Source organism: Onychomys torridus, chromosome 4, assembly GCF_903995425.1.
Source record: "Onychomys torridus chromosome 4, mOncTor1.1, whole genome shotgun sequence".
Taxonomy (NCBI): Eukaryota; Metazoa; Chordata; class Mammalia; order Rodentia; family Cricetidae; genus Onychomys; species Onychomys torridus.
The window spans coordinates 141,931,062-141,958,734 of NC_050446.1; the positions used below are offsets into that span (position 1 = coordinate 141,931,062).

The following is a 27,673-nucleotide window of genomic DNA, read 5'->3' on the forward strand; positions in this document are numbered from 1 at the left end:
AATGGGAATGTGTGTTCTGTCCTGTTGTGTGGCCAAGCGGCTCCTGGCCTGGGCTGCCTCTGTGCTATTTTTAAAGCTCCAGGTCTCTTGGCTAACTAAGCTGGGTCACCATAAGATTGAGGGGATGCCTGGCAAGCTCGGAGGGGCTGCTGGGTGGAGGAAGCCCTGCCTGGGAAGATGAAGCATGTCCAAGGCAACAGTGGAGCAGAAGCTCAGGAATCTCCTTCTGGATGTAGCCCACCTGACACCTGGGCCACTCTGGCAATCATTTGGGCCTGTTGAAGCTTGTAGCTTCAATGACCAGAAGCTGCCATGTCCCTGTCAGGAGCCTAAACATCCAGCTGGGCATGGCCCACATTGAGGGGTGCCTGTTCTTCTGGCAATAGGTTTAAAAAGGAAAATATCTGCCCCATAAGCCTGAGAGGCTTAGCTGGAGTAGCTGGAGTCCCCCTGCAGCACACACACACACACACACACACACACACACACACACACACACAATGCTGAGTTCAGTGGGCACCCCAGCTGACAAGCCCCGCCCTCCAGGAGCCCCTGAGGACACCCACACCCATGCAAGGCTCTCAAGAGACCTTCAGGGTACACAGACCTTGCCACTTCCAGTCAAATAAAAAAAAAAAAATGTACCTCTGGTCTGTCATGTGACTTGTTGGAAGAATCTAAGGAAAGGTACCTGTCCTACATCTTCCTCCTAGTCATGGAGTCTTACTGAAGAGATAAACACCCACTCAAGGAACTTAGCAACAGAAATGACTGGACAGGGAAACTCCCCAGGGCCCTGGGTAGGGAGGAAAGTGTGCTCATCCTGGGTGTTTCTGATTAGCTGGGCACTTAGGGTCACATAAGAGAGTGGCTTGCCAGCTCCATGGGAACCTGAGTCCAGATCAGCAGGTCCCTTCCCTGGCACAGTGGTCTCCACATTTGGGCATGTAACACCTCCCTTGGAGGGCTCATGAAAACACATAAGCCTGGGCCCATACCAATGGTGTCTGATTCATCAGGTCCAGAAAGAGGATGGTGAGTTTGCATTTCTAGCTGTGGGTGATGCTCATGCTGTGGCTTCATGGAGAAAGCTCTCAAGCCAGGATGCTGAGCCTCCCTTTGCCAGGAAGCCCGTGGCAGACACAGCACTGGGAAATGTACGGAAAGACACACTCACCATCCCGCCATGCTGACTGACTGCCTCCTGAACTGGTCTTTCACTTCACTACAAACTTCAAGGAAGGGAAAGGCCGATGTGCACATGTAAGGAAGTCATCCCAGGCTCCGTGAGCCCACCACAAGACAGCGGCCAGCGGCCAGAGGGATGATGGTTGCTGCCAGCTCAGCTCAAGCCCATCCCTTGATCCTCTCTCACTCGTGTGGATTCCCATGAGCCTCCTCCATTACACAGAAGGTTCCCGGTTTCCTTTAGTTGGTTGCTAACTAGGAGCCACTGTCCTGTCCTGTCAGGCTGTTAGCCAAGGGTAAGCAGCAGGGGCTTCCGGCCACGGCTGGTGACACACACCCACTGACAACTGGGTATGTGACTCAAGCGTGGTCATGCTCACAAAAGCTAGCAGTCACCATTGGTGCCCACAGTGCCCAGGGTCATCTTAGAGCTGGGGAAAACTCCCCTTCACCACACTGGAGGAGAGGCCCATTCTGGACACATCGTTCCAACAAACTATATCACCATCTTTCCTTTTGGGAACAGAGTCTCTAGCCAAGCAGGCTTCAAGCTTGAGACAGACAAGAGATGACCTTGAACTGCCGGTTCTCCTGCCCCCACTTCCCCGGTGCTGGGATTACAGGCATCTGCCACCTGGTTTAATGAAGAAGCTTGGGATTGAACCCAACTGTGCTACTACCCTAATCCCTACCGCTCCGACAAGACAAGATTAAAGTCTGGAGGATTCAAATGCCATGCTCGAGGCCATGAAGCTGGAGGAGCAACTCCCAGTTTCCTATTATCAGGTTGGTTTAACTGTCCTGTGCTCCTCCTGGACTTTGCACAAGGCGACAAAGCAACCAGTCCCCTCGGCCACCGACGCCATAAAAAGCAAAGTGCAGTGAGGAGAAATAAAAGCAGCAAAGATGAGGTGTCGGTTTTACTGTGATATCCTAACCCACCTCCAACAACAGGAAGACTGCTTCCAAGAAAAACAAAAACCAAAAAACTGCATCTTGGATGGGGCAAGAGGTAGCTTTATGGAGTCTGTTAGTAACCGAACATTCTGTGCAGTCTTTAACCAGTTCCAAGGTCAAGAGAAACATCAGAAAATATGTGTGTGTCAGAGGACAACATTATTTGGGGATTAGTCCCCTGGAGTGATCTGGGCTAGATTTCCGCTTCCAGAACAGCCCTTGGAAAGTCCTCAACAAGACAGCACGCTGGCCTTCAACATGCTTTATTGAAGTGCACGTGAGAAAGCAGGGCTGGGAGGCAGCAGCATTCTTGCAGAGCGCAGCAAGCAGCTGGAGAAGGACCTGAGCGTGCAAGTGGATGGCAGCATCTAAAGAAATCACCTGGGGGAACTCCGAAGGCATTTAAGATGAAAGGGGCCTTATGCCTTGTCCTGGCTCAGCCTTCCTTGACAGAGGTGGAAACTGAGACTCAGAAAAGAAGAATAATGTGCTAAAGGTCATCCCTTGTCAATAACAGAAGTGAGATTATAAGCTCCATTCCCACTTTCCAAAAGAAACATCACAGCCTCCTGAGTTAAAAAGTCCAAGGACTTTCTCCTTTCCAATCGGACCTGAAGCTTAAGGACAACAGGCCCACTGTGGACATCCCCTTGAAAATGTAGTTGCAAGGCTTTAAAACAACATAACTAGAATATTTCCAGAATTATTGCTAGGTGCCAATACATTTTTTTGTTTTGCTTTTGCTGGGCATGGGTGTCAGTAATGCTGACCCCATGTTAACTAAAAGCAGCTTCCCATTTTGTAGCTATGAATAACTTGCAAATAAGTACACATGCCAGAATAACATTACTGGCTGGGCTTGTTTGTGGACGGTTGAGTGAGTGTTGCATGTACTTGTCTGTGACAGTTATGTGTACATATGTGCATTTGTGTGTGGAGGCCAGAAGTCAATGTCAGGTGTCCTCAGTCCTCTCCACCTTATTGAGACAGGATCTCTCACTGAGCTCCAGAGAACCACCTGTCTCCCTCTTGTGTCTGGCTTTTCCATAGGTGCTGGGGCTACAGACTCAGGTTCCTATGCTTAGAGAACAAGCGCTTTATTTATCCATTGTCTTCCCTTATCCCTGACTGTAGCTTTTAGGGGCACTGTGTTTCTGTGTATGCACATGCGTATTCATATTTGGGGGGGGGCATGTATGTGCAAATGAGTGTCAGAGGACAACATTGGGTGCCATTCCTCAGGACACCCTCTACTTCGTTATTCCCCACCACCACCACCAGCTGAGGACTGAACCCAGGGCCTTGCGCTTGCTAGGCAAGCGCTCTACCACTGAGCTAAATCCCCAACCCCAACCTTGTTATTTTTTAAAGAACCTTTATTCTTACCTTCTAAAAACACTATTGCATTTATTTACTTATTATATCTGTATACGTACCATCACGTATGTGTGGAAGTCAGAAAATAACTCTGAGGTCCATTCTCTCTCTCTACTATGTGGGTCCCTGGGATTGAACTCGTGTCATAGGGCTTGGCAGCAAGCCCCTTTACCCACCGGGCCATCTCCCCAGCCCCAACACAGTTTTTGAGACACAGTCTCTCAGTGACCTAGAACGCATCAGTCAGGTTAGGCTGGCTGGTTGGCAAGCACTAGAATCTGCTTGCCTACATTTCTTCAACACTGAGATTACAAGGGCTCACAACTGCCCTTGGCTTATTTCACAAGGGTTCTGGGGATCGAACTCAGGTCCTCATGCTCAGAAGGCAGGTGAGCCATCTCCCCAGCCCTTTTCCTCTTAAGCTTATATTTTACTTACAGTGGTTAGAAGATTTCAATTTAAAGTTGATACAGACACAACACATTAAGGGGGACAATACAGTTTATAAATACAGCCCAGAACAATCCTTCACAAAGCAAGCATTTTCACCAGGGAAAAGCAAACAGGAAAAAGAATGGAGTAGTATGCTGCTGTTAAAATTGGTATTTATAAAGTATGAGTGTGGTCAGAGAATAGTATTATTATAGTATTATTATTAAAGTATTATTAACAGTATTATTATTAAAGAAGAGAGAGGAAGGGAGACGGGGGAGTGTTTTATAAAAACAAAAACCATACTAAAGTTTCACCCAGAACACAGCAGCTTATCTGTGCAATGTGGCTGTGACAGGGAGTCAACAGGAGCCTGGAAAGCTTACCATCCCCCCTTACCACCAAGCACTGTTGAGCAGCTTGACCCCAAACTGCTTCTCACGTTTACTGTTTAGTAGTCTGACATGCTGAGATCTTCTTTTCTGACTGACCTTTGCTCCTGAAAGAAGACCCGAGAATACCATCAGAGCCCAAACAAGCTGGGCAATGGCCCGTGGCCATGGTTCTTGGCATATCTACACACCTGCCCACAGTGCTGGGGATAGCAGGTCCTAGCTACTCCAGGCTCTGCAAATCAGGAAATGGAGAGCATCCCCTGTCCAGGCTTTTTCTTTTTTTCCTAAAGAGAGAAGGGCAGATGATGCTTCCAGCTAAGGATTCTTTCCTGATAAACCCAAATCTCCTGCAGCCTCTGACTCTGTAACCACACTTTCTCCAAGTGAATGGCAAGTATTTGCAGACTGCTTTCAGGGAGCCTAGAACCACAACACAAAAGTCATGTCTTGGCCTGAGCTCAGCTTCCGTCATACAAGATAGGAAAGGGCAAAACCCAAAAACCCATCAGCCCTTTTTTTTTTTGCAATGTCAGCTGCTTGCTGCCCTCCCCACCCTCACCCTCCCCACCCTCACCCTCCCCACCCTCACACACACACACAGCACCGTGACAGTGGGTGTGTAAGAAGGCAGAGGAAACAAGGGGCCCGTGCCTCTGCCTGAGTCTTTTCTGTAGCAACCACATTGGCTTTAGCTGAGTAACAAATTGTCCTGGAATTCTTGGCCTTGGAGCAAACATGTGGACTCCCTGGTTACACCTTCGTCACTGCTCAAAGTACCTTCCTGCTCTTTCCATAGGCCTGGGTTTGTCCTGTCTCCAGGAAACTTTATATGTTGTCTAAAATGAGCATCCCAGCAGGCTGTGAGGCAGATGGCAGCTCAGGCTTCACAATGTTGACCAGATCCTACCAAGATCCACACCACCAGACTGACACTCAGCCTCGGCAGAAACAGGAGCCTGGCCACGTGTCTCACAGCTTTTTTAACTGCTACTGTCAGCATTGAAGAACTTCCCCAAGAGGCTTCTATGAAGTTGAAAAGGGTGATGTTGGAGGCGGCCCTGAGGTACGCACCCGTAATCCTAGCACTTGGGAGGCTAAGGCAGGATCATCGTTCAAGGCCAGCCTGAGCTACACAGTGAGGTCAAAATCAGCTGTGCTGGTAGGGAGCTCTGTATAAGGAAATCAGTTTCTGTAAAAGGAGACGGAGGTTCAAACAGGCCCTTCAGTTAGTAATAAGCAAGCCTACAGGGGACTGGAGAGACTGCTCTTCCAGAGGTCCTGAGTTCAATTCCCAGCAACCACATGGTGGCTCACAACCATCTGTAATGAGATCTGGTGCCCTCTTCTGGTTATACATGCTGTATACATAATAAATAAATAAATCTTTAAAAAAAAAAAAAAAAAAAAAAAAGCCTACAGGGCAACAAAGCCAAGCCAAGGCCAGGTGTTGCTGATCTGCCCCTGGGTTTCATGACCCCTCTTGTCCCTACCTTCTTCCCATGAGGCTTCACACTCAGGAAGCCAGGACATGCTCAAAGGAGTACAAGAGCTGCATCATTCAAAGCCACAGCACACTGCAAAGAGCAAGAGGCGGAGGGATGCGATTTGCATATGAAAATAAAGGCAGAGGTTTGAACTGTGCTCGGAGGCTGCAGGGAGAGGACACTGAGAACACTGGTGACACCACCTCTGGGGAGGACACCTGCGCAGATGGGACAATTTTCAAAAAATGCACTACGCTATAACTTAATCTTTTCTGCCATGTGCCTCCAAGAGCATATAATTTAAAAAAAAAAAAAAATTTAAAAAAGAGGGCTGAATGGGGTTGGGGATTAAGCTCAGTGGTAGAGCTAAAGCGCAAGGCCCTGGGTTCGATCCTTAGCTCTGGGGGGGGGGAAAAAAAGAGGGCTGAAGATATTACTCAGTGGTAGAGCACTTGTCTAGTATGTACAAGGGACTAAGTTTAATTTCTAGACCTCCCAGCTAAATTTATGTGGGCAATGCTTGATAAACAAGCACCTACCAAAACATTCCACGGCAACACAGTAGGGATGTGTTAAAGAGTAAGAGGGGAAGAAAGGAGGAAAGCACAGCTGCGTGGTCCACGCAGCCCGTATTATTCTGCTGGCAAGGAGCAGAACTACTGCAGCACTTCTTTTAAAACGAGATAAACCACCTTGAAGAATCACAGCTTCACGTGGCCAAGTCTGCGCTCCCACAGTGCTGAGCCGAGAGCCTGAGTCACAGCCCATCTAGCCGCCGTACAATTGCTTGTATCCAGGTCTCCTCTCTGAAACACCGTAACGGGCAACACTACAGTCTGCCCTACCCTCAGCTCTACTTCCCAGGGACACAAACTCCGTGGAAAAGAACCTAAAAGGAATTAAACAGCTACCAAAATGGCAGGAAGCTACAGCACAAGGGCAAATGATGGGCTGCAGGAAGGGCGACAATGACCTTGCCTGAATTAGTGCCGAAGTATGCCATGGGAAGAAGCCACTGTGGAGTCCAAGCAACCAAATTGCAGGGATTTCGGCAATCTGCATGTCAAATGCTGGCAATTTCGAGAAATTGTCCAGCAAAATGGTAGCCAGATTTCTTAGTAAAATCCAGTGAATTCTTTTCAACTTGTATTAGAAAATTTAAGTTTAAATGGAAACCAACGAAAGATAAAAGGCATCAAGATCAAAATAAAGATGGAAGTCAGGGGCTGGGGCTGCAGTTCAGCTGTTTAGAAGACCTGAGTTCTGTTAGCTGTACCCACTGTAACTCCAGTTCCCATGGGGATCTGATAGCTCTGGCCTATACAGGAACCTCACTCATATATACACAACTAAAAATCACAATAAACCTTTCACACAAATTGAAATTCAAAGGAAAGTAGTCATATGTATAAAATGAGCAAATGTATACATTCTTTTATTTATTTGGTATCTTCAAACAGGGTCTGACCTTGGCCGTCCTGGAACTCAGTACTAGACCTGGCTGGCCTTGATCCACCTGCCTCTGCTCATGCTCAAACGTTTAAAGCTTTATCCCAGGGCATGTACCAAACCCAGCTCAAATGTGTAAAGTTTTATCTCAGGATATGTTCTTTATTTAGAAAACTTTCCAAGTTACCTCTGAGTACGGAAAGATGAAACTCTCTAAGACACAGCCTGAAGGGATAAGAAAACATGGCCAGGAGCCTCTCTGCCTTCCTCAGAATGCCTAGGTGAAAGCCTAGTGCTAATTTTGTTCGTCCGCATGATCAACCAGGTCACCCCCCAAAACAACCCAGTGCCCTTTCAGGATCATCAGAACATGCCTGATGTGTCCCACTACCCCAGCACCAATGCCGGTGAGCAACTGACACAGCAGAGAATTAGAGGACAGGCCTGGAGAAGGATGCAGACATGTGAAGTGAAAACACAAAGTAATCAGAAAAGAATGTAAACTCCAAGAGCTGACAGTAAAATCCAAGGACTGGTACAAAACTGGATTCCCTGCACCTCAAGAACAGGCCTGGCTTTGTTTAGTTGTCTCCCCATACAATCTGTTAGCAACAAAGCATTCAGAGGGGCTGGAGCCATGGATCTGGTTAGGAGCACACACTGCTCTGGTGAAGGACTCACGCCAAAGAGGCTCAATCAACTGTGTGTAACTCCAGCTCCAGGGAATCTTTTGGTCTTTGAGGGCACACACCCTTAAACATTAAAATAAAACCACTCAGAATCTAACCGTGCTTAGGTCTCCACTGCAAACTCAAGCCCAAGCTACAGCTGGTCCTTTCCTAGAACCCCCTTGCCAACAGCCTCATGGAAATGTCAAAGGCTCCCCTGCTACCAGTCTCTCTACCACAGACAGAAAGCTCAGGCATGTGCCCCTGTCCGTCTCGCTGATTAAAGTACACACAAGCGTTTTCTGTTGCTTTTGTTCTCCTCTGGATTTGCAGAGGCTGAAACAGTGCCAAGATATGTGTGTGTGTATGCGTGTGTGTGTGTGTGTGTGTGTGTGTGTGTGTGTGTGTGTGTGTGTGTGTAGCACCATGTTCTTGCAAAATGAACCGGTAATAGATTATGACGTTGTACTCAAAGATCTCTAGATGCCAGAAGCACATTTGTACTGCTTTGTGGGCCTTTGGGAGGACCAAGATCGCACACCATACTGTAAGAAACAATGTCTGTTTCTGTTACCTCCAGCTACATTTACAAAGGCTTGTATGAAATAACTTTAAAAAGTGGTCCCTGGATGAACAACAACAAAAGAATATAAAAATAGGCTCAGGGGTTGGGGATTTAGCTCAGTGGTAGAGCGCTTGCACAAAACTACACAGAAAAACCCTGTCTCAAAAACAAAACAAAACAAAACAAAAGAATGCCTCTTGCAGAGGACATGGGATTAGCTCCCAGACCCCACATGGTAGCTCACAACCATCTATTAACTCCAGGCCCAGGTCATCTGGACTCCTCAAATGTCCACTGGCACAAGTATGCAAGAATTATACACACACACACACACACACACACACACACACACACACACACACACACGTAAAACATCCATATAAAATAAAACCAACAGACCTCAGGAAGAAAACAAGAGACCACGGAAACTTGTGAAGTTGAAATATGTGAATTTGCACTTTGCCGAGAGCAGTTTGGAGGTAAAATGCCCCCAGGCAGGTGTGTTTCTTCCTAGCCTGTCACTGCTTTGGGAGGCTGTAGAACCTTTGGCCTGAGGCCCAGCTGGGGAATGTGAGCCACCAGGGACAGGCCTGTGGAGGTGACAGACCTGACTTAACTTCCAGCCCAAGTTGTGCTTTCTGGTCAAAAGGAGCTCTAAGACCCTGCCACAAACTGAACTGCATCACCTCGTCATCCCCGCCAGGAGGATGGACTACATTCCTGGAAAACAGTGATCCGAATAAATCCTTGTGACCAAGTCATGTTTGAAAATGTAGCCTGCGTTATTACTTGGTCAGCACCAACAGTAAAGAATGTGCTTCAAACAGCAGCTTTGTAGAAGGCTTCCAGGAGTCCCTGCATCCAGGAGTCCCTGCAGTCACCTGCCTTGGTGCCATTAAGGAGATTCCCAGCCTCACAGCACAGGGCTCCTTAACCACAAACTCATTCTGCACAAAGAAGAAATCGGACAGACTGGCTGCTTGCATTTACCTTGTGACTGAAATCACAGTCCAGAGTTTAACTGTCTTTATTTATGTTTAAAATATATATAAAAGAGGAGTGGGGTTCAAAGGAAAAGAGACCGTGCTAAGACAAACCCTTGAAGCTCTAGCTGGAGCTAAGATCAATAGTAAGGCCACTGATGTCGGGTAACTACAAGAAGTCTGATTAAAGTCTAAGGGAGTGATGTCTCACGAGTTTCAAAACGGTGTAAAATGATTTTCGAGAACAATGGCATGCGTTCATAGTTGTCACCACCACACAAAGGTCCACTGCCACACATGGTGGCGAGTCTGAAAAGGGCTCTCTCCAGGCCCGGCGTGTTTAGACAGCTCCTACTGAAACCGGGTGGAGAACTTCGGAGACACGGGCACAGTCAGCGGCAGCTCGCTGGACTTCACCTCCACCGCTGAGTACTTGCGAATTGGATTCGCCTTATGCACCTGCCGAGTAGGGAAGCAAGGTTACTGCTTAGAAGGATGCTGCGGAACTGTGCATAGTTGTTTGCTTTTGTCTTTTAGAGGAAAATGGTTGGAAAGGTTTACAGATCCCAATCACAAACTTAAGGGAGGAGGGCACGGTAAAATGGAGAAGTGTGACGTCCAAACAGGTTCCTACTGTTGCTCACTGGGCCACTCACTAAGAGTGTCAAACTTATCCTCAGTGTAAATTACTAAGGAAGACTAACAGAAGCTTTCTCAATTATAGAAGACAAAGTCACAAGTTAAAAATTTGTGCCAGGGGCTGGAACAATTGCTCAGTGGTTAAGTGCATTGATTGCTCTTCCAGAGGACCCAGGTTCAATTCCCACTACCCACATGGTGGCTCACAACCATCTGCAACTCTAGTCCCAGGTATCTGTCACCCTCTTCTGACCTCTGAGGGCACCACGTACACACATGGTGGATACGCATACATACAAGCAAAAACACTTATATGCATAAATCAATAAATAAATCTTTTAAAAGTTAAAAAAATGTAATATTTAAAAAGAAACAAGGAGATCTGATACCCTTTTCTAGCTTCCATGGGCACTCCATGCAAGCAGTACACAGACATACATGTAGTCAAAACACTCATATCTATCTGAAAAAACAAAAATTAAAAAATATTTTAAAAAATAACCAGCATAAAATTTTAAGCTTATTTGATTGACTTTCAGTATTCAACAAAATCAGTCCAAAACAAAAGGCAAAAGAGCAATAATCAAGAAGGGCTGCTGGGGACAAGGTGTGGCCGACTTAATACAGTGATAAACAGCACTGATTGATTGTGCTGAGGGAGTTGCCCCTGGCTTACACTGAGAATTGCTCTAAGAAACAGATTTACACTGGGAACAAACTAGGGACCTGAAAACTCTAAGAACAGAAAAGAAAACTAGCGCGGTGAAGCAGAGGTTGGTTTTTGGAGTGTACCGAGTGTACTGCTGGTTTCCCTTCTCTGGGCTGTCAGGGTAGAAGTCCAACAGTTTGTCCCGGCTCCACCAAAACCCACAACAGAGAAAAACCAGGGTTTGCCAGTGCGCATGCCGCCCAGCTGATTACCAGTTCTTTCCGTAGCCTGGCTAGCTCCTCCTTTTCCTGGGCCTCTTCCTGCTGCCTGACTTCTTCTAACTGCTGCATTTTCCAGGCTTCCATTTCCGCCATTCTCTTTTCCGACTCCTGCCGCTCCTTGGCTCTCTTCTCAGTGGCCAGTTGAAAGGGTTCCTGAACTAGAGAACCAGAGAGGTTCTCTGAGTACACAAACAGAGACAATATTGATGCACACGCAGTACTCCATAAACCTAGCCCCCCAGGACTAGGCCAAGGGGAAAGACTTGGCTAGCACCCAAAAGCTACTGAAGAAGTGTGGAGTAAAGTCACTTACAGACTTAGAATGCTAAGAAGTGGTTGGAAAGGCCTAGGGAAGTCACTTAGTGTAAATGAGACAAAAGCAAGACCTAGTGAGGTGACATGGCTTGCTCAACACTGCATGCTGCTCGCCCACACGGGAATTTTAACACAGAAGAAGAAGAATCCCAACCTCCTGCCATGTTGCCCAATGCCTAAGAAATCCCAGCGCCATGCCCTTATCTACTTGTCCCCTGCTTGGGGGTGGAGTTTGTGACTGTCACTGAAAGGCCAGCTGTGTCTGCCCCAACAGTAAACAACTTAAGGGAGCTATGGCCTCCAACAAGAGCTGAAGAGGGAGGGAAGCAGCAGCTGCCTACCGTCCTCTCGGGTAAGACATTTCTTGCTGACACAGCAAATCCTAGACCCCACCCACCCCCCCCCCCCCCGCCAAGACTGACATTCTGTCCCAACCCCCAATAGCACATAGAATACTACCTGCAACTGATTTCTTCTCTTTTTTGGGAACAAAGGGCTCTTGGAAGATGATGGTGTTTGGCCGAGCCTTGAAGCAAGCTGCTTCCTTCTGTTGCTTCAGCTCTTCGTCTAGCTGTTGGAGAGAAGTCTGTCAGAAGCAGCACACAATGTTTCATGACCCCTGAGGCAGAAACACACATTTGGCAGCACTTCCTAGCTCTTGATTTCCTAGAAGAGTAGTTAGACCCAGAGGCTCGTTAAATCCTGGGTAGTTGTGGTTTTAAGGAGAGACACAGAATAGCGACAGTGGCAAAATTAGATGCCAATTATACCAAACTACAATCAATCATTTGTCTTTAATCACCTGCTATGATATATAAAGAGCAATTATATCACATACCATGCTGAAAAAACAGCCTATCTTATTGAGAACCAATTCTCCCATCTTGTTTTTTACCAAAGCATCAACTTAAGGAAATAGACAAGAAAGGAGTTACAGAAACTCTTGACTGAGGAGGAGTCTTGCATCACCAAGTAGTTACTAAAGCAGAGTGAGCAGAATTCAGCCTTCCAGCAAATGCAAGATGAACTAAGAAGTCTTTACACATTCAAATACACACATGGGGGTGGGGCAAATGGGAGAGAAGTTATCTGACAGATAATGTATACGTAACCTACAAAAGTTAAAGCAAATATTCCCTGACCTCTTACGGAAAAACTGACGTGACACCTGCTTTAGGCAGAATATATTAAAGTAATCAAATCTGTCACCCCAGATGATTTCAATATAGATAGTGGATCTACCAGTCCAACCTGCCTATAGGCCTGCACACTCACCTACACACCCATCCACCCATCAACCCACCAACCAACCAACCAACCAACATTCAGCTGCTCCCCTCTTCCTACCTGTTTCTTCCATATCTCAGCCTTATAGGCACCTCGCTTGTCTGTTTCCAGGGAGAAAGGCTCAGCCTGAGTCACATTCTTCACCTTCTTCTCTGGCAAGCTAATGGTGTCAAAATGGGGCACAGGAAGGGCCTTGAACTTGGGCACCTAAAGGAAAAGCAAACAGAAGAGTAACATAAGGAACTTTGGTCAATGAGGAAGACAGGAAAACCTAGCCCGCAGAGGACATCAGATCCTGTCGACGACTTCAGTGCCTCCCCACCTTCAAGTCTCTGCATAAAACAGATGACAAACACTCACAAGGATCTCTTGTCACACATGGCAACACACACCCAGAAGCCCGGACCTCCAGGAGCTGATGAAGGAGGATCAGAAAATCAACACACCTGCCTAGACTACATAGTGAGACAGTATCTCAGAAGCCAAACAAAACCAAAAAAGGCTCTTAGCAAGTATGCTGGTAAGCATTTTGTCAGCTTGACATAAGCCAGGGTTATCTGGGAAGAGGAGACTTCAACTGAGAAAACACAGAACCAAACAAGAACCTTCTTCTCAAGCTGCTTTTGGTCATAGTATTTTATCACAGAGGTAGAAAGCAAACCTGAAAGACAGGAATATGTGTACGGACTTGAAAAACAGGAATGTGTGTATGCAAAGCAGCATGGTCTAGCAGGAAAACAATGGGCCCTTTTAGACCCTAAAGAAAACCTAACTTTTCCTCCCAACACTTCCAAAACTGGCAGTCATTAGCCTCCTTGTGCCAGACAAATCAGTTAATTTACTTGCCCAACATATATTTCACAGGGGGTCTTGCAGGCCATCATTGGAAAGCAATGATTTTAATAGTAATTTTATGTAAGTGTATATATACCTTTTTATTAAAAAGTATGTTTTTATATCTTTTTATATATTTAGTAATTTTATATAAAAGTTCTCTGGGGCTGGAGAGATGGCTCAGCAGTTAAGCGTACTGACTGCTCTTCCGGAGTTCCTGAGTTCAATTCCCACAAACCACATGGTGGCTCACAACCATCTGTAGTGAGATCTGGTGCCCTCTTCTGGCCTGCAAGGACACATGTATGTAGAATAAATAAACCTTTAAAAAAGAAAAGGTTCCCTGAGTGAGGTGTGATAAATACATGCCTGTAATCCCGGTACTTGGAGGCAGAGGCAGGAGGACAACCACATATTCAAAGCCGGTCTGTTCTACACAGCAAGACACTGCCTCCAAACAGACAAACAGGAGAGAAAAGGTTCCCTCTGAAGGACCAAAGATAGTATTTTGCAAATTACAAAACGCAAACACCTACCTCCCCTTTCTGCATTTCTTTTATTTTCTTCTCCTTCTGTACCTGGCGCTCTTTGTCACGGGTATCAAAGGAGAAGGGGCACACCTCCACGTTTCTTGCCTCTGGGATGTGGGGCTTATAAGGCACCCCATAATGTGGCACAGGTTGAGCCCGTATCACGACTGGTTTATCCTCTTCCTAAGAGAGAGACTACAGTTTACAAACAAGAGTCCTCAGGTCTCCTCTGCCCGCCCAGCTCAGCATGTGGATTCAGAAGGCACATGGTATGAGATCAGCCACTATTTAATGCAAGTCACTCAGCCTAAGGTGTGACTACGGAAACCTAGATTCCTTTTCTATCAAAGATTGACAATGCCAATTCAGCTACCGCATCATAGGTCAAAGCAATGTAAAAGCATTTGGTAAATGATTAAAACAATTACTCCTTAAAAATCTCAAGTTCCTCACAGGAATGTTGGAATAACTAATGAGATCAGACAGACAAATGAAGAACAGAAGGTACTAAGTAAGCATACTTATACCTTAGACTCTGACTCAGACTCCACTAAAACATGTGACTGGAATTAATGGTTGCCAAACCCAGAATAGGACCAAGTTGGTTGTTTGGGTTCAAGCTAGTAACATAAGATTACCATGTATTTTAGTTTCAACTGAACCTATAAAAAGGTTTATGCTGAGGTCTGCTATAAAATTACCCTAACTCTGGATATTTATAGATAAAATAGGAGATGTAATAAGAAGCTAGCATGATCAATGATAGTTCACATTTTACAGTCTCAGGAATCACCACCCTCAGTCACCTTTGTGATCCCTGGGTATCAAGGACAATACAATGTAACTGCTTAGTATAAGTTTTAAAAGTCCCTCACTGAATGGTGACAATAACTCAGAAAACTCTTGACCATGTTACAAAGACATCATGATCAATGGTATAGGAACAGACAAGCCTCTAATGCTGTTTTCATGGATTGTAACCCATTATCACTGAAAGCCAAGAGTCACACCTTACCAATTGCTCTCAGAGAAACAAAACAGATAACGTTCATATTATTCTTATAGATAACTCCAGACAAGAGCTGATTGCCTTTGGGCCCCATTAATTGTAAAGAATGATTAAGACTCAGATTGATGATACAGAGGGAAAAGAAGATGCTCTCCCCCCAGGGAAATCACCTCATCTTCTCTGGTGAGCACTCGGATCCTGTTCCTCAATGCAAAAACTGGTGACTTGGGGACAGTGGCTGGAATTACCTTCTTTTCAGGAACACCCTAGAAGTAGTACACAATTAGACATCCCAGAACAATTTCCAGGCCTGGAAGATAAAACCCACATGAGTGGGCGGGCACTTGCCAACAAGCCTGACCTGTGTTTGATCCCATAACCCATGGTGGAAGGAGAGAGCCAAGTCCCAAAGTTGCCTTCTGATTTCTACATGAGAATACAAGGACTAACACTCTTAATCAAACATTACACAAAGATACACACTCACACACACACAACAAAAACAAAAAAATAAGGGAAATTAAAATGCCTTAAGAAACATTTATGTGCCAAGACAACAGAGGCCTCCACCGTCAGGACCTCTAGAAGCGCCACTCATGGAAACCAAACCTGACCATGTGGAAATCCCTTAAACAAAAGGGTGCAGTATTTGCATATAACCTATGCACATCTTCTCACATATTTTATGTCATTGGTTAGTTGAATTCACAGATGCAGAAATCAGAACTGTAGTTGATTGTATATGCCACGCAAAAGGTTACTGTATTTTTTTTTTTTAATTTTATGTGTATGAGTATTTGCCTGCATGTATGTATGTGCACCATGTGCACACCTGGTACCAGAGGTCAGAAGAGGGCATTGGGTACCCTGGAACTGGAGCTATGGATGGCAGTGAACCAACCTGTGGGTACTGAAAATCAACCCAGGTCCTCCAAGAGTCACGAGTGATCTTTCTAGCCCCAGATTTTCTGTTTTTTTTTTTTAAAAGACTGCTGTCACTAGCACAAGAAATCAATCCAGCCAGCAGACTTCGTGATTAATATGCTTTCACATGATTCTTTTACATTTATTTTTTATTTTATGTGCATTAGTATTTTGCCATGGTGAACTGCACCAGGGTTATATGACATGGAAAGAAGCCCAGAAGGCCAGGGCTCTGCTCCAGTCCATCTGCTTCCCACCTGCATGCTGGCACATCAACCTCCTAGCCAGAAGTTTTCCCAAAACAAAGCAGTTCAATAGCTAAGGACTCACTTGGTGCTGCAACACCCACCCCTTCATTTTTTGACCAGGGGATACAGTGAGAGTGGTACAGAGGAGCAATGAGGGCTCAGTGGTCAAGAGCACTGGCTGCTCTTCCAGAGGACACAGGTTCAATTCCCAGCATCCACATGGCAGCTCACAACTGTCTGTAACTCCAGTTCCAGGGGGATCCGACACCCTCATCCAGACATATATGCAGGCAAAACACTAATGCACATAAAAATAAAATTAAATTAAAAAAGGATTTACTTAAAAAACATCTCAGGACAGCTCAAGCACTAAGGTACATTTCACTATTATCAACATGACCGTTTACTGTGTCAGGAACCCTAGCTGTTTACCTGAGAGCTCTCTGACCTGAACTCAGCAAATCAGAATGCCAGGGCTGGGAATCTGTTTACGTAAGAAGAGTCCCCCCCCCCCCCCCCCGATTCTGAAAGCTGGTCAGGCAGCTCTCTTCTTCAGCACCCCACAGATTTGGTCCTACCTTCCTGTGTGTGTGCGCTATCTCGCTGGCGCTGTTGTGCTTGCTCGCGCTCTCTCTCTCTCTCTCTCTCTCTCTCTCTCTCTCTCTCACACACACACACACCACACACACACACACACACACACACACACAGGGGTCAGGAGAATGAGGGTGCCATATGAAGAAAAGTTTTCAGTTAAAGAGGAAATGATGATTATTTCTAGGCACAATCATGATATTTATAAAGCCTTGGAAGTATAACTTGAGTTTGCTTTTGGTCTAATGCAAGGAAAAATGGAATAAACAAAATAATCTATCAGTTTCCCACACGGCTGACTCTAAAACAAGCCAAGGTAAAGATGACACACAGTAAGCCAGACAATGCATGAAATCTGCAGTCCTGGCTACCAGGAGCCTGATGCAAGGACATCTCTGTGTCCCAGAAGGTTAAGACAAGCCTGAGCAACAAAGCAAGACCCCCTCTCAAAGGAAAGATTCATTATTTAAATCGTGTATGCTGTTCTAGTTTATATTTCATGAGATTTGAGCACTTACAGATCTTGGTTACCTATACAAGGTTCTGAAGGCAATCTTGCAGATACTGAGGGATGACTCCGTATGAAAAAAGACATGTGTCAGCCATCAAAGCAACACATGACAACACAAGGATGTCACCTCTACTACACATCAAAGGTTGCTCCTCTACCGAGCACTCTCTGAAGTTTCCTCCCTCCTCGAGGTCTGCAGCCCTTTAAACCACACCTCTTGACGGGCGCCTTTAATCCCAGCACTCGGGAGACAGAGGCCATGGGTCTCCTCTGTGAGTTTGAGGCCAGCCTGGACTACAAAGTGAGTTCCAGGACAGTCAGGGCTACACAGAAAAACCCTGTCTTAAAAAAGAAAAAAAAAAGGAAAAAACTGCATCTCTTTTCAGAACACATCCTCCTAGAAATCTGTGTTATTACCCACACATTGCCTTTTACTAAACTTGAAATCCTAAAAACCAAAATCCAGTTCTGCTGGATCTTTTTGTCATCTCCAGCCTGATACAATGACGTCCTACTCACAGTACCAAACAGAGCATTTGTGAGTGGGCAGATTTTTAGTCACGTGCACAACACTTCTGCCAGCACCCACACCTCAAGTATTCTTACCACAACATCTTCCAAGATCTTAGTGGGACAAGGTCTGGAATGAAACTCAAAGTGTTCGTCTTCTGACTTTTTCTTTGACTCTCGATCCTGAATTCGTTTCTCAATTTCCAAATCAAAACCAATAGGCTGAGTGGGAGGTTTAACAGGAGGTCTCTTGGGCAAGATGGGGCCACTTCCAAAAATTCTGGGATCAAGTTCCCGGGCTTTGAATTTATATCTGTAAGGAGAGAATTTATATAATAAACACAAAAGGCTTTTTAAATGAAATAAAAACTACATAAAGTAGAACAAAACCTATAAATAAGCAATAAGATAATCCACCATGTGCAGCAAAATCTCTCCTCTCCATATCATCTTTTTCACCTCCTAAGAAGAGTAAATTTGCCAGCCTGAAATTCCTACTGTAATCCTAGCATTCAGAAGGTAGAGACGGGGGCTTGGGACTCCCTGACAACAAGCACCTGTAGTCCTAGCATTCAGAAGGTAGAGACAGGGGCTTGGGGCTCCGTGATGGCAAGAACCTGTGATCCTAGCATTCGGGAGGTAAGGACGGGACCAGAAACTCAAGCTTGGGGCTGGTGAGCTGGCTTGGGGGTTAAGAGGACTGGCTGCTACTCCAAAAAGCCTCAGTTCCCAGCACCCACAGCAAACAATCATTTGTAACCATCTCCAGTTCCTGAGGGTCCAACATCCTCTTCTGGTTTCCTTGGGCACCAAGCATGCCAGTGGTGCAGATACTGCATGAAGGCAAAACTCCCATAAATATAAAATTAAAATTAAAAAAATCAAAGTCATCTTTGGCTAATAGCAACTTTGAAACTCTGTCCTTTTTTCTTTTTGTTTTTTTGGGTTTTTTGTATTTTTGTTTTTTCGAGCCAAGGTTTCACTGTGTAGCTTTGTGCCTTTCCTGGAACTCACTTGGTAACCCAGGCTGGCCTTGAACTCACAAAGATCTGCCTGCCTCTGCCTCCCTAGTGCTGGGATTAAAGGCGTGTGCCACCACCGCCCATCGAAACTCTGTCTTTAAAAAACAAAAAAAGATAGGGCCAATGCTGGTGACATGGTCTGTAATCCCAGCAATTCGGGCCAAGGCAAGAGAATTGGATAACTAAAACACACCTAAGCTAAAATGCCAGCACAAGCAACTTAGTGAGGCTCTACTTGAAGTTAAAAAGAGCTGGGGTGTAGCTCAACAGTAGTGTTTGTCTTACCTGCACAAAGGTCCTGGGTTTCACCCCCAATACCACAATGATCAGGGATGATCTTGGCAGACAAGTTTCAGTGCTGACTACACTAAGTTCCAGCCTTTTCCAAGAGTGAAGCTGTAAAAATCCTTTGAAAGTCAGGAAGAGCTAAGGTCTACCTAGACCTACCTTAGTCCTTAATTGGAATCCAAAATTGAATTCTGCCATGCCCACTTCTACATTGGATTTCTACCAGCTTATGCTCCTGGGCACCTCCCTGTTCCCACTTTCAGTTAGAGACGGGAGCCCAGCCTGCAGAGCCACCGTGAGAAGTAGGGCCGAGAGCAACAGGCAGGTTTCAATGGCACTCCTCAGACAGGAAGGCGGGCTTACTGTTGCAGCTTCTCCAACTCCTCAGCCTCCTGTTCGGCTGCACTTTTGCAGGTCACAAGCCTCGCACGGTATTTGGTTTGCAGTATGGGAGTCTGGGGGTCTCTTGAGATCTTGGTCACTGGTCTGGAGGGTAACAAGTCTATAAAGCAAAATCAGACATTTGCTTAGTTCCAAGATCCAGCTCTTGGTAAGTGCTGACCCAACCAGGTAGAAAACAGACAAAGCAGGGAGCCTGGCCTTGGGCTCTCAACCTACAGATGTTCCCTCCTTCCTCCTACACCATTCTTATCGAAGGGTAAATTCTTCGGCCATCTCTGCACTTAAAAGTCTAGCCAAGCCACTGCATAGGCCTTTCTACTGACAATACCAACTATTTTGCTTGTTGTTGACAAAGTTTTTTTTTTATTAGTTTTAAGACACCAGATCTTTACAAACCAATGAGTAATTCCCAACTTTATGAATTTCACAACAAACATCTGTATCAAAGCAAGTCAATGGTAAAGCCATGCCTGTTATCCCAGCATTTAGGAAGCTGAGCCAGGAGGGTCAATAGCTGATGCCCAACCTAGGCTACAGTTCAACTTTCAAACCGACCTCACTATATAGCTACACCAAACAGATGCAAAGAAGAGTCAGATAGACAGCTGGAGAAAGAGAAGACAAAAGAGCAAGAACAACCGTTCCAGAACGTCAGCATTTAGACCGGTGGTTCTCAACTAATGCTGTGACCCTTTAACGTCACGATGACTCCCAACCATAAAATTATTTTTGTTGCTACTTCATAACTGTAATTTTGTTATTAGCTTTTATACAAATATCTATGCTTTCCGATGGTCTTAGATGACCTCTGTGCAAGGATCATTCAACCCATAGGTTGAGAACCGCTGATTTAGAGCATTACCAACACTCATAGAGGCTATTGATTTCCCTGATTGATAACAAACCTAACAATTTTCATAATTACTTAAAATGAATTCTTCTATCTAGACCTTATATAACAGTGAGAAAAATTAACTAATTCATTTACTGGATTCTCTTTTGAAACAGATTCTGACTATGAAGCTTTGGCTAAGTGAGAACTTAATTCCATGAAGATAAAAAAAAAAGATTCACTATTTTCATACTATAAAATGTCCCACTACAGTAGCAAGCTTAAGAAACACTGTAGTTAGGGTGGAGAATGTAGTGCATTGGTAGAGTGTCTGGCTAGCATGCACAAGGTCTTGGGCTGAATCCTTAGCACTCAAAAAGAAAACAGAAATGCTGCATTAAAAGTAACTCATGTAGCACCTAAAACAAAGTGCTAAACAGTGCTTTGTAGGAAGAGGAAATTTTTAGATAGCTCAAAAATACATCCAGTTTTATCCAAAATATTAGCCATATTTGTTTTTGTTTTGAATATGGGTTCTTTGTAGCACAGACTAGCCTTGAAATCACTATTTAGACCAAACTGGCCTTTCCCTACCTCCCAAATGCCAGGATTACAGCATGCACGCCAGTCCAGCTTAGCCACATCTCCTGCTAAATTATTTTACATTATTTTCTTTTCTTTGGTTTTTTGAGATAAGGTTTCTCTGTGCATCCCTGGCTGTCCTGGAACCCACGTGGTAGACCACACTGGCTTCAAACTCAGAGATCTGCCTGCCTCTGCCTCCAGTGTGTGGAACTAAAGGTGAGTTACCACAACTAGCAATTATTTTCAACCTGCAGACTTTATCCTCTTGTTGAAATTACTTTCATAAAGACAGAAACAATTGAGATCCTCTCATGTGTGCCCCACCCAATCTACACACACTTGTCAGCATTTGTGCCCCTCCTCCTCCCCCTTTCCTCCCCCCGCCCAGGACCACTGCTGCTGTGCAGGGATGGAGGAGGCCCCAGCCAGCTAAGTCCTGGGCACGAACTTACTCTCGTCCTTCTTATTCCTCAGGTGGTATCTAGTAGGGGTTCGTCTGTGGAAGGCTTCGACCTGCTGTGCAATGGGCACATACTGAGATGTGGCCTCGTCAAATGTTCTCTTCTTCCCCTTGGACAGATTGAAAGGCTTAACAATAGTGCATCCTTTAGTCACTCGGGCCTGTGAAGAGAACAGTTGTCAGCAAAGACATGGGATCTATGCCAGCACATGCTCAGCACAGGTATGGAGCCAGGATCCTTACACTTATCAGTCCTTCAGCAGGGGTTACACAGTCTGTCATGATGTTTCTTTGAAAAATCTGGCACTCAGGAGATTGTTTTATAACAGTATATATGCGGTTTTCCCCAAGTCTCTAATGCTTTGAACCAGTCAAGAGCAAGTTTTTCAGAATTCAAAAGGAAAGAGAAAGGAAAGGTAAAACCACACAAAACTGGCATGGGCTGCTGGGTCTTCATCAGGTCAGGCAGAAGCCTAACTTAGCTCTCTCCACATAGACCCTCAAACTAACTGATACGAAAGCCTACCCCACTGTGGATCATTTACTTTTTATCTATTTTTAATGAGTTTTTTTAGTTTGGTTTCTCTCTGTAGCCCTGGCTGGTCTGGAACTCACTATGTAAAGCAGGCTGCCTTTAACTCATAAGAAATCCACCTGCCTCTGCCTTCCATTAATTTTGAATGGAAGCAAAACTCCAGGGCATATTTCTAAAGAGGCAGCAATGAATTCAGGCTTTAAGACTAACTCAAGACAGGCCACAGAGTACAACCTCATCTCAAATAAAAGACAATGATGACTACAACTGTGAGCGGCCCACTAGTTCCAGAACGATGATTTAGGACCGTCATTGCTTCTGGTAGTGCTCTGTTAATAAAACTGAACACATGTGGGCACCAGTCATACATATGATATATAGACATCCATGCAGACAAAACACACGTACACATAAAATAAATAAATTATTTGGGGGGATGGAGAGGTAGCTCAGTGGTTAAAAACACCTGCTGTTCTTTGAGAGGCCCAGAGTTCAATTCCCAGCACCCACTTCAGGTGACTTAAACAAACACCTCTAATTCCAATTATGGAATTCCCATTCCCTCTTCTAACCTCCACTATCACCCACACATACACGGCACATACACTCACAAAACACAAATAATACAAGAAAAATAAGTATTAAAAGTATTTAAAAATAAAACCTTGCCTGGAGTCAGGAGTGGTGGTGCACACCCACCATCCCATTATTGGGGAGGTGAAGGCAGGAGGATCAGGAGTTCAAAGGTCATCCTCAGCTGCACAGTGAGTTTGAGGCAAGCCTAAACTAAATGGGACCCTGTCTTAAAACAACGACAAAACGGGATGGAGAAATGGCTCTGCAGTTAAGATGAACCACTACTCTCCGTGAAATTTAAGAGAAGCAGAACGGTGGTGGTGCACACTTTTAATCCTAGCACTCGGGGAGGCAGAGGCAGAGGGATCTCTACAAATTCAAGTCCAGTCTGGTGTACAGAGCAAGCTCCAAGAAAGCCAGGACTACACAAACCTTGTCTCTAAAAACCAAAAGAAAAAAACCAAACTAAACAAAAACTGAAGACAATGAGCAGTCTATTCCAACCAGTTTTCAGTTTTCACAGCAGGTCTGAGAGATCTGGGACTCAACCTTGTAGACAACAGGCTTTTTTCAACATTTTTTTTCTCCAGAGTTGATGTTTAGCAATGTTTGAAAGAACAGGTCCTAAAACCTTTATGCCAATAACTAACCTCTGGTTCTACCCTAATCTCTGTTATCAATTAGCTAATGTCTCTTGCAGGTTAAACTAGGCCTCGACTATGCTCACATGGCTCTAGATTTAACTTATTTCCTTCATTTCTGACATAATTATATCATTTCCCCCTCTCCTTTACTCCCTCCAAAGCCCCCCATATCCACCCTCCTTTCAGATTTACAGCCTCTTTTTTCATTAACTGTTACATACATACATACATACATACATGTATATTCCTATATATACATATATTCAGTCTGTGTGCTGGCTAGTCTTATGTGAACTTGACACAAGCTAGAGTTATCTAAAAAGAGGGACCCCTATTAAGATTGCCTCCAGGCTGGAGAGATGGCTCAGCGGTTAAGATCACTTCTTGTTCTTCCAGAGGTCCTGAGTTCAATTCCCAGCAACCACATGGTGGCTCACAACCACCTGTAATGAGATCTGGTGCCCTTTTCTGGTGTGCAGGTGTACATGCAGATAGAGCACTGTATATGTAATATATTTTTTTTAATTAAAAAAAAAGATTGCCTCCATAAGATCCAGCTGTTTTTTCTTAATTAATGATGGATGTTGGAGGGCCCAGATCATTGTGGGTGGAGTCGTCCCTGGGTTCTATAAGCAAAGAGGCTAAGCAAACCTTGGGGAGCAAGCCAGTAAGCAGTTCCTCTCCACAGCCTCTGAATCAGCTCCTGCCTCCAGGATCCTGCCCTGTTTGAGTTCCTATCCTGACTTCCTTCAGTGATAAACAGTGTTATGGAAGTGTAAGCCAAATAAATCCTTTCCTCCCAAGTTTCTTTGGTCATGGCATTTTATCACAGCAATAGTCACCCTAACTATGATAGTCTGTATGTTACTTGTATGTATGTTTCCGGGCTGACCCTTTGTATTAGATAACCAATTGATGTGTTCTTCCCTGGGAAAACTTTCTCCAGTTCTCAGCATTCCTTCGTTACTTGTAGTTCTTTGTATAGGACTGAAATCTCCTGAGCTTTCCCTCACCCATGCTAGGTTGTCTTTGTTAGCTCATGTTGAGGTAGTCATGTTGGTGAGACTCTATGGGTATAGCTTCTGACATTCCTAGGAGACACAATCTCACAGCAAACTCCCTGATCTAACAGCCCTCTCATATTGTTTGTGTCCGGTTTTATTAACAGAGCACCACCAGAAGCAATGATGACCCTAAAACCTCATATTTGCAGTCATCACTGTCTTTTGACATGAGGTGCTGTGGAACAATCCTTTTCTACACTGTGAATATGTATTACTCTCATTAGTTAATAAGAAGCTAACAGGCCAGTAGCTGGGTAGGAAGTTAGGTGGGAAAGCCAAAATGAGAATGCTGGGAAGAAGGGCAGAGTCAGGAGACACGAGCCAGCCACCAAGCAAGCACAACATGTAGAAAATGAGGTAATAAGCCAGGAGCCTCATTGCAGAATGCAGATTAATAAAAATGGGTTAATTTAAATGTAAGAGCTAGTTAGTAATAAGCCTGAGCTGTTGGCCAAGCATTTATAAGTAATATTAAACCTCTGAGTCTGTTATTTGGGACCAGGCAATTAGGACCAGAAACATCCGTTTACAATGAGGTCATACTTTCCACACCCAAGCCTTCAGGTGCTGGAGAAAGCCTCTACAAACCTGCCACATATAATTTCATGTGTTTCATGTCCCATTTTATTTTTTACACCAACTTGGTAACATGCTTTCCCAGAGTAGTGATTTGTCGACAGTCACACAGTTTACAGGGAATTTATATCTATCTTGATTTTAAAAAAAAACCTCCTCATGGGGCAGTGGTGGCGCACGCCTTAAATCCCAGCACTCGTGAGGCAGAAGCAGGCGGATCTCTGTGAGTTCAAGGCCAGCCTGGGCTACAGAGTGAGTTCCAGGACAACCTGGGCTGCACAGGGAAACCCTGTCTGGAAAAAACAACAACAACAGCAACAACAAAATAAATAAACAAACCTCCTCAATTATCCTATTGCAAATAATAACAAACGCTACAGCTGACTCCTACTCAATTAGTAATAAGAATATTGTTGCCTGACAACTTACAGCAGATGAAGGAGCCTTTCGAAGTTCAGACATGAAATTCACTTCCTTATATTCTTCCTGGTTCTTGGGATGTTGTTTGATTCGCTCATCTGTGAGGAAGTGGAAGTCAACTGTTTTGGTGACTTGGTTTGTGGACTTCTTCACAGGTGGCGCTGGCCCCGCGAGAGCGAGCTTCTTGAACTCCTCGTTCTTCCTCCGCATCTCCACCACGTCCTGCTGCATCTTCAGTCTTTTCTCCAACTCCAGCTCCTCAGTGCTCTTCAGAACCTTCTGCCTGCAAACAACAATCAGCAAAAGAAAGAAGAAAGGAAGAAAGGGCTAAGCGATTCAAGGACTCTAAACCTGCTGGGTAGACTATATTTATAACCTCTTATCTATCAAAACCAAAGTTTCTCTACTAGAACAAAACGGTGGCTTCATTAGGTAACATTATGCAAAGATGGGTACTTTACATGAAGGTATTACAGAATTCTCAGAGAACAATTGCTAAAACTACACAAGACACTAGACACAGCGAAAGATTCCTATTTGTCTACACCAACGATCAGCTATTATGCCACATGCAAAACTAAGCTAAGAAGCCAGGAGAGCCACATTTAGAATTCCAGCACTTGGGAGGTTAAGGCCAGAGAACCGCAAACTGGAGACCAACCCAGGTAACCTGGCTAGTTCCAGGTCCAGCAGTGTAAGTAAGAAGGAAGTGCAGGGTGGAGGTGGCATACAGCTTTAATCCCAGCACTGGAGAGGCACGGCAAGCAGATCTCTATGAGTTCAAGGCCAGCCTGGTCTACAGATGGAGTTCCAAGAGAGCCAGGGCTATACAGAGAAACCCTGTCTCAAAACCAAAAAAGAACTCTTAACAGCAAATAAAAGTTACAATATTTTAATGCTAGAGGAGATAAAGAAGATTAAGAGAGATGGCTCAGCCGTTAAGAGCACTGGCTGCTCTTGTAGAGGACCTGAGTTCAGTATTTAGCATCTACATGTGGCTCACAACCATTGTTAACTCCAGTTCTAGGAGAACTGATGCCCTTTTCGGGCCTCCATTGTACCCACACAAATGTGGTGCACTGGCAAATACTTGCACACATAAATAAATCTTAATAAATAAATAAATAAATAAATAAATAAATAAATAGCAAAAAACCGCCGGGCGGTGGTGTTGCACACCTGTAATCCCAGCACTCAGGAGGCAGAGGCAGGTGGATCTCTGTGAGTTTGAGACCAGCCTGGTCTACAGAGCTAGTCCAGGACAGGCTCAAAGCTACAGAGAAACCCTGTCTCGAAAAAGAAAACAAACAAAAAAAAACCCCTAAGGTTCTGGACATACTAAATTGGTTTGACTGTTTATATTATAACATTACTTTCTATCTCATAAAATATAATTATAAGCAGTCAACTTACAAAACTTAAAAATAGAGTTGGGCATGGTTAATCCCAGCACTCAGGAGGCAGAGGCAGGCAGATCTGAGCTGGAGGCTAGCCTAGTCTACAGAGCAAGTTCCAAAATAGCCAGGGTTATGCAGAAAAACCCTGTCTCAAAAAAACATAAATAGGGCTGGAGAGATGGCTCAGAGGTTAAGAGCACTGGCTGCTCTTCCAAAGGTTCAGAGTTCAGTTCCCAGCAACCAAATGGTGGCTCACAACCATCCATAATGAGATCTGGTGCCCTTTTCTGGACTGCAGACACACATGCAGGCAGAACACTGTATATATAACAAATAAATAAATCTTTTTAAAAAAACATAAATAAATCATAAATAAACTGATGATATAAATATTGGATCAACAATATCTGAAGCAACTTAAAGTTATAAAGAGGCAGATAAGGGGCTCAGGATGTAGCTTTGTAATCAGAGTACTTACTAGCATGTGCAAAATTTAATCTCCAGTACTACATACACCAGAGCAGTGGTGCAGACCCACATCCCAGCATTTAAGAGGGGTGGAGTCATAAAAGAGCAGAAGTTCAAGGTCATTCTTCCACTAATCTAGTACAAGGTTGGCCTATGCTACAGAAACAAAATTTCAGAAATAAAATTGGCAATAAATATCAGCACCCATAAAACCATTATCTATTATTAAACCAGTGGTTCTCAGTCTTCCTAATGCTAGGACCCTTTAATATAGTTCCTTGTGTTGTGGTGACCCCAACCACAAAATTATTTTTGTTGCTACTTCATAACTGCAATTTTGCTACTGTTATGAGTCTTAATATAAATATTTTTAGAGACAGGGGTTTGTCAAAGAGGTTGCAACCCACAGGCTAAGAACCACTGTATTAAAGTATAAACAAAAAAATTTTCCACAAAAAAACTGAAATAATCTCTTGGCAAATGAATAAAAAGCTGACCCGCAAAGTTAACTACAGACTGTAAAACCAAGTATTGATTGGGTAAAGGGTAAGAAGCTCAAGGAGGCCTGTCCAATT

At 44.6% G+C, this 27,673-nt stretch overlaps 1 protein-coding gene across 1 annotated transcript in view; it reads right to left on the reverse strand.

Moving 5' to 3' along the window:
• Positions 1-9,531: 9,531 nt before the first annotated feature.
• Positions 9,532-27,673, reverse strand: part of Tpx2 (TPX2 microtubule nucleation factor) — a 39,600-nt gene continuing 21,458 nt past the window's right edge. Inside the window, exons 7-16 of the mRNA XM_036185100.1 lie at positions 25,243-25,516; positions 21,411-21,579; positions 19,503-19,641; positions 17,926-18,142; positions 15,213-15,308; positions 14,040-14,216; positions 12,730-12,876; positions 11,842-11,953; positions 11,059-11,246; positions 9,532-9,957 (exon numbers count right to left, since the gene is read on the reverse strand). Of these exons, the coding sequence (XP_036040993.1) occupies positions 9,850-9,957; positions 11,059-11,246; positions 11,842-11,953; positions 12,730-12,876; positions 14,040-14,216; positions 15,213-15,308; positions 17,926-18,142; positions 19,503-19,641; positions 21,411-21,579; positions 25,243-25,516 (1,627 nt within the window). The 3' untranslated portion in view covers positions 9,532-9,849. The remainder of the gene's footprint in view (positions 9,958-11,058; positions 11,247-11,841; positions 11,954-12,729; positions 12,877-14,039; positions 14,217-15,212; positions 15,309-17,925; positions 18,143-19,502; positions 19,642-21,410; positions 21,580-25,242; positions 25,517-27,673) is intronic.